The sequence below is a fragment of the Quercus suber genome, unplaced genomic scaffold (assembly GCF_002906115.3).
Source record: "Quercus suber isolate HL8 unplaced genomic scaffold, Cork oak 2.0 scaffold_981, whole genome shotgun sequence".
Classification (NCBI taxonomy): domain Eukaryota; kingdom Viridiplantae; phylum Streptophyta; class Magnoliopsida; order Fagales; family Fagaceae; genus Quercus; species Quercus suber.
The window spans coordinates 88,833-99,565 of record NW_027070396.1 but is presented as its reverse complement, the minus strand read 5'-3'; the positions used below and the strand labels follow the sequence as shown (position 1 = coordinate 99,565).

The following is a 10,733-nucleotide window of genomic DNA, read 5'->3' as shown; positions in this document are numbered from 1 at the left end:
TCAAACCAGCTAGAAGAAAAGAGGTGATTTCAAAATCGTTCAAGGCATAAGCAGTAGCAGCAAGTGTATCAACCAGTGTTGTAAACTGATGAAAATAATCAGCAATTAAGGAATTTCCTTTCTTCAGAGTGGCGAGCTGATAATGGATTTGCATTGTTTGAGCCTTTGATTGAGAAGTAAACATTTTCTCTAAGGCTTGCCACACGTCCCTTGATGTGTTGAATTTGACCACATGAGCCAGAATACGCTCAGAGAGGGACGATATTATGGCACTAAGGATCATCTAGTCTTGTAAATACCAGTGGCCGAAGTCCAAATTTTGGATGACTTGTACGTCTCTATTAGATTCAATAGTGAGAGATTGAGGTGAAGTATGAGTAATTCCATCGAGATAGCTACAGAGATGTTGCCTCTTGAGATATGGAACAATTTGAGCTTTCCATAATAGGTAGTTCTCAAAGGTTTATTTGATGGTAATGAGGTGATGAATGGGAGTGAGTGTGGTGGGAGAAGGTGTAGTCATTGTGTTTACGACAGAGGTAGTGGACGTTGAGGAAGAGGCCATGAGGGAAAAAAAAATTAAACGTGAGTTACAAACAACTCTGATACCATGTAAAGACAATAGTTATCTGACATAATTTGCAAACCCAATCCAATCTGATTTGGGACTTATCATTTATATAGTTATACAACTAAACAAATTCAAATACAAAGGAAGTTCAAAATATAAATAACTCTACCATATCTTGTCTTATCATTTCTCAATATAAAACTCTGTTACAATTCAAATCAAAAACTGAAATATCTATCTACAGCTGCTACACGAATCTCATTTAAATTTGAATTTATGCAGCTACATCACAGCTACACAGCACCATTATTTTGGGCTGGCAACCTTATCCTTAACAGCCCCTGCACCTGTTCTCATTAAGTGATCTTTTCAAGCTTGCTTTGCAAACTTGAAGTCATACTATCTAGTCAATTTTTAATCTATTAACTTTGGGTGAGTTTGGTTCAACTTTTTGATATTGAGCTTTTTAAAAAAAATGGAGGTTTTAAAAAGTGCGATATAAAATTGGATTTTTTGTAAAAGTTAAGTATTTGGTAAAAACTGTTAAAAAGTGTTTTTTTGAAAAAGTTGAGTGTTTGCCTAACACTTATAAAAGTGGTAGTTTGAAAGGTAAATTACCAAAAATCACAATATATATATAAGTGAGTTTATTTCATATTTAAATCAACTACTTCATATACTTACTCAAAAATCAATTTTTGAGTAAGTATATAAAGGATTTTAATTTTAACACACCACTTAAATTAATTTTTTTCTCACCAATATTAACTAGTAACAACCCATCATTTAAGATTTATTGTAAAAATATTGTGAAAATATTGCAGTAGTATTTCTCAATTTTAATTTCTTATTCTTTATTTTATTTTTCCCTATCTCTTTAATTTTTTTTCCATCCACACATTTCTTTTATTTATTTATTTTTCCTCTTTTTGTCTCCTCCACAGATGTAACTTTCTATCATCACTTTTACTTTTGCTTTTTCTTTTCTACCATTGTCTACTCTAGAACATATGGGTACCAAAAACTCTCTCTCTCTCTCTCTCTCTCTCTCTCAGTTACACACATAGAGATCGCCAGTGGATGTTCACGCATGTCTGTCCTCTTCCCCACCACCGCTTGTCCTCCTCCCCACCGCAGCTCAGATAAGTCAAAATTGCTTTGTCCTTTTTTTCTTTTTTCTTTTTCTTTTTTTTTCCTGGTTTGATTAATTTTGAAATTGTGATTTGAGTTTGTATTTTGATTGAGATTGAGTTTAGAGATTTTTGAGAGAGAAAAGATCTGAAATGATTTTGTTGTTAGCCATTGTAAATATTGAGTAAAAAATATATATATAAGACATATTTGGGTGAGAAGAATCTGGCGTGAGGTGAGTTCCAGAGAGGTGTTATCCTTTAATTTATCAAAGGGTAAAATTGTATTTTCAATAAAATATTTGGACAATTTGGTAATTAAACACTGCCTCCAACATTAATATTTATGAAACGCGCATTGGCTTTTGCAAAAGTCTCTGAGAGCTGTCCACCGTTAAAGTGCTCTTCCTTCACATTTCAAAATGCGGCTTTTTAGAAAAATAAACTTTTAAAACCTTACTAAATGCACGTTTTATTTTTTCAGTTTCAAAAAGCGTGTTTCAGCTTTTAAAAGCTAAAACAAACGTACGCTTAGTTTTACCATAGCTTTTTTCTATATATTGTTTAGCTTAGCTTTTCCATTCCCTTTCTCATTCCTATTTTTTAAGTGTCCTTTGTCAATGACAATTTTCTTCTCCTTGAAAAAAAAAATAGAAGAAAAGAAATTGTTAATATTCTCACTACCAAGAATTGTATTTTGTGAAAAACTATCGTCAAGCATAACTTTCAATGAAGATGCTAATTCATTTTTGAATGTTTGGTATACATGCCTGTAGAAAATTAATGAGCTTTTGTATAATCAATAGAAGTTAGAAATATGTAAAACTCTCATATAAGATAATTTTGTAAACATGTAACTTTTGTAAACAACACACACACACACACATATATATATATGACTTAGTTTAGAGTAAAAGATTTAACTTTTTTTTATAAACTAATGTATGAACGTGTGCGCACACATATATTCTTTGATATTTTTAAATTTCAAATCAATTTGATGGCCTAATCTTGGCCTCCCCAAACCAAAAATCCTAGTTCCGGCCCTAAGTCCAACTCAAAGGGTACAGCCTAAAAGTGAGAAGTTTAACCCAAATGCCTTCTATTAAGCTCAAGCTAACTGATCGATCACATCTCCAAGTATGACCCTTCGGTCAAAATATCCTAGTACAATTGAGTTGTGCTTAGAATTATTAAATCTCTCATTAAGATAGTCTACCTCAGCCTCTACTAGGGAAAAGGACTTATATAGATAGAGGTCAGTTGCCAACCTCTTCTACCTAAAAGGAGCATCAGAAAAATGACTATTTGTTACGTCCAGCATTAACTAATCCTCACAATCACAAACCCCCCATAAAGCGTTTGATGTAAAGTAGTAACAAGGCTATCCCTCCTTGAAGTTGTAAGGAAGGCACCCTAAAATTATGTCACCTCAATTAACATTAGAGGTGTATAAGGAAGGTATGCATTCCATCATCTAGTTACTTTGCAGTTTTTCTGAGTTTATTATGTGAATCATTTCATTGTCTTAATCTTTGTAGTGCCTCCAACCAATCTTACTAGTTGCTATTTGGTCTAGTGAATAGGTCATTTCGTTTGAGCATGTTCCCAGACCCATGAGTCATTGGAAATCTGAGCTCCATACTTCTATTTCTTGTTCCATCTGCCTACAATAAATGATGATCAGTGCAACATCACTTTCACATAAACTCATCATCAACAACATTTTTATTATGCATTAATCATAAGATATAATCTCAACAGTTGTAAACAATTAATTTTTACACAATAATGGTTTTATCAGTTTCTCATAAAAAGGACCACTCTTTAGTTCAATTGGTATCTCTTAGTAATTTGGGGTTAACTAAGAGAGAAGGATTCAGCCATTCAGGTAGTAGGAGGAGTATTCCAACCAATTAAAAACAAAAAAAGTTTCTCATAAAAGGGGAAAGAAGTGATTTGATTTGGTACGTTATTCCTTGTTTATACTTTCAATGTGAAGAGTTTTTTTTTTTTTTTTAAATTGCTGAGGTCAATGCAAAGAGTTAGGTATATAAATATTTTAAGTGAAGCATTAACAAAAGCTAATGGCAAGGAGATTGTTCTTTGGAATTGTAATAATCTTTTGTTATAAGCAATAACCCGATTCCAATGTTTAATATATATAATTATAATAAGTGCTTATAACAAAGGTATCATGCAATTTTTTAAGGGCAAAGTAGATGCTGTCTATGTTTTTCACATAACAATGCAAAGCACCGTTACTAAGGCTTATCAATAAGTACGTCGGTAAGAGTAGAAACCCAATGAGATATTTGCAAATTGCAATGACTTGCGAACAAAGTTAACAGTTCCAACAAATGTGTTTATTCTTTTACAAATTACAACTTTAAAAAAAAAAAGTACATTTCTCTAAAATTGGCATATCCTATGAAATGTAAATTAGCACTTCTATATCTATTGGCATGTGCAATTGCAGCCTCGAAAGATGCATAAGCTTCCAACACAAGTGAACCATCACAATGTTCGATAATGCAATTAAACATTGAAGCGGCTAGTGCAATCTAGGTATTTTCTTCGTCAAGTATTAATTCTTCATTGGCTTTTCTTTTAAGTACTTTTTTTTTTCTTTTTTCCCACCAAAAAAAAAAAAAAAAAAAAAAATTATATATATATATATATATATATATATATATATATAAAATAAGTGCTTATAACAAAGGTATCATGCAATTTTTTAAGGGCAAAGTAGATGCTGTCTATGTTTTTCACATAACAATGCAAAGCACCATTACTAAGGCTTATCAATAAGTGCGTCGGTAAGAGTAGAAACCCAATGAGATATTTGTAAATTGCAATGACTTGCGAACAAAGTTAACAGTTCCAACAAATGAGTTTATTCTTTTACAAATTACAACTTAAAAAAAAAAAAAAATTACATTTCTCTAAAATTGGCATATCCTATGAAATGTAAATTATGATTGCTTTGCACTTCTATATCAATTGGCATGTGCAATTGTAGCCTCGAAAGATGCATAAGCTTCCAACACAAGTGAACCATCACAATGATCGATAATGCAATTAAACATTGAAGTGGCTAGTGCAATCTAGGTATTTTCTTCGTCGAGTATTAATTCTTCATTGGTTTTTCTTTTAAATACTTTTTTTTTTCTTTTTTCCCACCAAAAAAAAAAAAATTGCAAATTGTCTATTCTCACTTTTTTGGCTAAGCTTGCATTAATTGAAAAAAAAAAAATTTCCGTCTTTATTTCACTATTTGATCTATTTGATGCTATGATAATTTGTCTTTGAACAATACATTATTTTCCTCAAGGGAAGAGCCAAAGAGGGTGTTCGTGTTCCTTTTATTTTTGTTATGACAAAAGTAAAACAAAACCAAAACATACCTAATTACCCAGGTTACAAAGAAGAAGAAAAAAATCATAAAACCAACCAAAATACTACTAATCCAGAAAGTAATTCAAACTAACATTATTACATTACTAATTTAACATTGTACCAATAGTTCAAGAACCCAGAAATTTTCATAAAATATTTTACAATTGTCAAGATGACAACATGACAAGTTATTATTGATAAATAACAAAACGGTGTTAATAGCAACTCATATGAAAATAGATGGTAAAAAACAAACTAACACAATTATTGATGTAAAAACTGTTACGAAAAATATTGTCCATGGTAGTCTTACTCTTTGTAAAGAAAATTATAGTGTGACAACAGGTTTTGTTTGTTGAGGCATTTTATTAGGCATAGTATGGCAATTCCGAAATATTTTACTAATCTAGAGCTCTTATCAGACAATGGCCCATGTAAGCTGGATCAGACTCTTTTTCCTTTTGGCATTTCCACCAATACAAATGTGCCGAATAAGGAAAATGCTTTTCTATCCTAAATCTGAGTATGCTAGATTGCGAAGTCATAACCTTTTTTAAATCTTGTTGGCCTCTTCTTTTCTCAACAAATGAGAAAAGACTAAAGAGTGAAAGACCAGCCCACTCAAGCAGAATATATTCAAGATTAGTAAAACCTGACAGGAACATATTCAGATTGGCTAAAACCCATGTCCAAATCACTTGGCTACTTGACTATCTACATTTTTTTGCCTCAGAAGTCAGGACCCATCAAAGTGAGCTAAATGAAGAAGGTTTCCTCATTAAGAAAAAAGAATAAATGGGGTTAGGCTTTTTTTTTCTTAAAATAAAATAAATTAACTATCCTAGTTCTGATTTTATTCTATTTTTTTCTTGACCAAACAAATAAATAGTCTTACTTTGTATATCTCTTTCAGGTGCATGTCAAGTACCCCTATTCTTATTGGTGATCTCATAAAAACACTAAAAAGTAAAATATAAAGATCAATAGGGCAACTTTTATTTTTTTTGGGGGGTGATATTGGAGTAGGACACCTCATTTTTCAATTTATAAATTAAACTATATCATTACTATTATTCTAAATTAAATAGTAAAGAAACCACATTAAGAGTTCTGGCCTGGGTACTTCTGTTATCTTAACAACCGACTTGCAATCATGTGTGGGGTTCAAAGCTTCATTTGATATACGCCAGTCCATCAGTCCATGAGACCACCACAAAGGTTAGTGCTTTGAAAAGAATGCTAATTACTTAATTAGTTGGTGTTTCTTAAAAATATTGGTTAGCTAAATATAATTTACACACCAAGGACAGAGCAAGGTGCTTAAGATCATGATTGCATAATATGAAAATATAGGACTAGAAATGACTTTTATAGCTGTTATTATAATTTATTGATCAAGGTTCTAGTCAAATTATGTACTAACTTTGAAAACCAATTAATAATCCCTTTTAAAGGGTACTGATTTTAGAAGTTGAATATAATATTTCAAAATTGAGATGTTTTTGGTACTAGATGGTGTTCTTGGTGCTTTGGGGTGCTGAGACTTTGGAAATTCATGATCAGCTTATGCTATGTTGTAGAAGTGAGGAAATATGTGTTAAGCTTGTTGTCTAGTTAGTAGCGTGTCTTTTGCAAACAAGATAGAGAGAGAGCTCTACATGTTATAAGACTACTGGAATGCAACAAACAATAACTCAAGCTGATTCATTTAAAAAAACAAAGAAAAAAAAAAGCTCCAGCTGCCAGATAAAGTAGTCCATAAAAAAGCACAAACTAGTCTGCAGACTCTGCACAAACTCTAATTGCAACAAGATGAAATGATTATTGAGCTTTTTTTGGGTGACTGTAACATGCCTCTTTCAAATGTTTCTAGCTATTGAAATGGAATCAGGAAAGCACTAAAGTTTAATAAACATAGCAAGAATCCCACCATCGATTTTACAAACTACCAGCTATAGCAAAAGTCCTGCATTCAGGTTGTCAATATTCATAAGGGATTTTGTATTACTGGACCAAGTCTTAGTAAGCAAAAGACTGTCATTAGGTTAGCTATGTAGGAATTATATCAAGACAGAAATGAGAAAAACATATTTTTAAAACTCTTGCAGGATCAAGAAACAAGAACCATCATCATTTCCGACCTTTTAATTGTCAAAGATCAAGTAAGAGATATTACAAATAATTAAGTTCCATTTAATTTGTAAATGCCGCATGCATGCATTAACGAGTTCATTAGGTTCAAAAGCTGCTACATGAACTCTCACCAAGGGCAAAGGCAGGAATACAAAAGATAGGAAAACTGATGGGCGAGGGCTTCCAGCCACTTCCAACCCATCTAATCAAAATTATAGGATAAACAACAAGCTTCGGACTATGTCTATGTCTCCATAAAAAGCTCTATACCGTGCCTACCATGACTTGCCCATACTGCAAAAAGCTGAAAGACAACTAGCAAATGACAAAATGTACTAGGGATCATCAATGGCTGCAAACAGATTCACATACACAGCTCTTTATAAATAGATGATCTAGCTGCACCAATTTGACAACTTCATCAATCACTGACATGGAAGCCTGGAGACAGCAATCACAGCCCATTATGAAGCAAAGGGCATACCCATTATGAAGAAATCTTCATGGTAGCTTGATTCAGGAGAGCTTTCAGAAGTGTTATTGTAAGCTATCTCTGATTCCTCGGCAAAAATCTCCTCAGCACGGCACTCAAAACAGCAAAATGCTTTATCACCTCTGCAAGAAATCAAAGGAAGCCAAAGCCTTAAAATCTGGCATAGAGTAAACTAGAAAAGGCATAGAGAGTTATAAGTTATAACAATACAAACCTGTATATGTAAATGTCTTCCCCCTCTTCCAGTCTTTTCTTGCAAAAATAACAGAAGCTGAAAATCTCATCTGAGTGAGATGGGGTTAATCCATTTGGATTCTTAGGCACTTCAGGCGATTTAACCCCTGATTCTTCCTTCTTACCAAAATTGGCCAACTCATTTGTGGGACAATCCAAAACAAAGTCACCAAAAATATGAGTTGTTTTAGGATTTGGACCGTGAGAAATTATACAGGTATAATCCTCAGAGAGCTCTATCTCTTTCGCAGAAAGAGAATCTATAAGCCCATGGCTCAAGCCAATCGGAATTGGAAGCGAACTTGGTTTGTTACCCAAAGAATTTACTACTTGTGAACCTTCACTAATTACCAAAGGTGAACTCATTATGGAAGTTTTATTCTCAGGACAAAAATTCTTCAAACTCAAACTACAAGTCTGAGTTAAGTCAATATGTGAGGAGGAAGACCTGGTGGTATCCGACAAGCAAGATGTAATAGTTTTAATTGGTTCAACTCCTGAAGAAACTCCTTCAACCCCAAAGACAACATTTTTGCCACCTAATTGGGGACTAAGAGTCCTGGTTTTGGAAAGTGGGGAAAAGACGTAGTTTTTAGGCAAAGAATTGGATTTTGCAGAAGAATTAAGTGATTCAAGGTAATGCTTTGGGGTATTATGAATGTTGGTCTTCACTTGTGGTCCAAAAATGACATTCTTCCTCCGAGGTGAATCAAGTACTTCCACAGAAGGTTTGGTTTCATTCAAGAGTGAATTTACAATTCCAAGGCCTACTTTATTGCAATCCCACTTCTTTCGTTGCCCACTTTGGAATTGTGATCTTGGGGACTTAAGACTTAAGGGATTACTAAGATTTGAAAAAAGTTTCAAATCCAAAGGAGATGTAGGGCTCCTAACTGAGTCCGACTCTGATAAACATTTTGAACCAAACCCTACAATGAAACCAGGAATACTGAAAAGTGAGCTGCTTATATTTCTCAGGCCCAATACATCAGATTGCAAAGACTCTGAAGCAGAATCAGCCATCAGACTACTGTCAATATGTCTTTCCTCAGCATTATCTAAAAACCTCAGCCCTCTTATTCCTCACTGCATCAAATGAAAGTACTAATAAAAATAGTATAAAATCAATCACAAAGCAATTAAAATAATGAGCAAAACTGTAAACAATGACCAAGCAACTATGAACTAGTTAAGGCAAGATGTGATAAACGCTGCTTGTTGATGTAGCTACCCCAAATGGAGGTTTCCAGTTGTACATTGAGGTAGAAGTGGAAATGAAGGTTCCAGATATTGATTAAACAAATAGAAGAAAAGATCACATATCATAATTCTTTAGTCCAAAGAATGTGCTACAATGTATAGAGCCATTAATGGGGCTTGAAGAAAATAACACCATGAATACTAAAATATATTTAAAACAAGGTACCCATTTATGGAAAGCTTCCTTGAAAACCGATTATAGGTCCTACTATCAGATAAGTCATTAGTGATGAAGAAAAGGAAAAGCTTTTGAAATTGCAATTCAATTTCAGAAATTCAGAACCATTAATCCATTGTAAGCAAGATAAAATTATTTTTTATTTTTTTGGGGAAAAAAAGGAACAGAGTTCCTTAGACCCAGAAGTCAAATCAAAAACAATATAAACAATATAAATCTTCAATCCATGAGCATCTAACAAAGAAAGAAACTAATTAACCATTAATCTAGAAACCCAAATTTAAAATCCCTGTAGAACATTCAGAAATAAGAACAATTGAAGCTACCATAGATTGATCATCAAGATGAAAATTTGCCCAGATTATAATTATCCAAGAAACCCCCATAAAACCCATGAGAAACCCCAATAGAAACCTTCAAGAAAGCTCTGAAACCACACAAACAGTATTGCATTAAGCTTAAAACAAGGAACCCATTATGGGAATATCAAATATATCTTATCTATGTAGAAGAACACTAAGATCAGATATATATTACACACATAAAAGCACCCTTAACCACCTGATTTTCCCCAAAAAAAATTCATCTAAACATGCCTGGGTTGATAAAGCAATCAAGAGGAACAAAACCTTTTTGTTCAGGCCCAAGAACAAAAATTAATTAATCAATCAACCAAATGCATCAAAAGGGTACCTAAAAATCACTGAAGCAGGATTGATTTCCAAAACCAAAAAGCTCCATGCATGCATCAAAATGAAACCCCAAGAACACATACATGAACAGTAATAAACTTTACAGAATGATCAATCTTTTCTGAGCTTTAAAATCAAGACCCATTTTTTAAGGTCCCAAAAAAAAACCCAATAATGCATTCAAATGGATCAGTGGCAAAAGCTACAAAACCATAGAAAATGACAAATTTAAAGAAAACCCACCTGGGTTTAACCTCAGTAAAACTTCATGGGTGAGGTTCTGAGCTCAGACTCTGAAGAGAAAATCCAAATGCAGCAGAGCTAGATATTGACAAAGTGCATAAAAACTTGCCTAGCACACCTATCAATATAAATTTTAGTTTTTTATTATTAGTTAAAAAAAAAATTTCTTTTTTCTTTCTTCTCTTGTATGCATCAAAATCAGAGAAACAGTGAGGCACTGAGGCTTCTGATATACTCCTCACTTTCTCTCTCTCTCATGATTAACAAAGCTAGACGCATAGTACAACGTATAGTATAAAACTACGTATATTCCAACCATTGGTGTTTAAACAACACGCGGCTTCTCATGTGTATTCATTTCACACGCAAAAGATTGGTACACTACATATTTGACCACCCA

General features: G+C 33.2%; 1 protein-coding gene across 2 annotated transcripts; it reads right to left on the bottom strand.

Moving 5' to 3' along the window:
• Positions 1–7,210: 7,210 nt before the first annotated feature.
• On the bottom strand, positions 7,211–10,519 carry LOC112012052 (FCS-Like Zinc finger 11). 2 transcript variants are annotated; one of them, XM_024044410.2, is made up of 3 exons: positions 10,334–10,519; positions 7,941–9,046; positions 7,211–7,848 (listed from the first exon to the last, which is right to left on the bottom strand). In XM_024044410.2, exons 2-3 carry the CDS (start codon positions 8,981–8,983, stop codon positions 7,698–7,700), a joined length of 1,194 nt encoding a protein of 397 aa, XP_023900178.1. In that variant the 5' UTR covers positions 8,984–9,046; positions 10,334–10,519; the 3' UTR covers positions 7,211–7,697. The 2 variants fall into 2 exon arrangements, with proteins under 2 accessions (XP_023900178.1, XP_023900179.1); XM_024044411.2 differs by lacking the exon at positions 10,334–10,519 and adding an exon at positions 10,092–10,255.
• Positions 10,520–10,733: the final 214 nt, after the last annotated feature.

What these genes read in the sequence shown, in the direction of transcription:
- LOC112012052 (XM_024044410.2), bottom strand. Translation starts at nt 8,983, where the DNA reads ATGGCTGATTCTGCTTCAGAGTCTTTGCAATCTGATGTATTGGGCCTG. An exon ending in GAAGACATTTACATATACAG is followed by an intron (nt 7,849 to 7,940) that starts GTTTGTATTGTT and finishes GATTTCTTGCAG; the next exon opens with AGGTGATAAAGCATTTTGCT.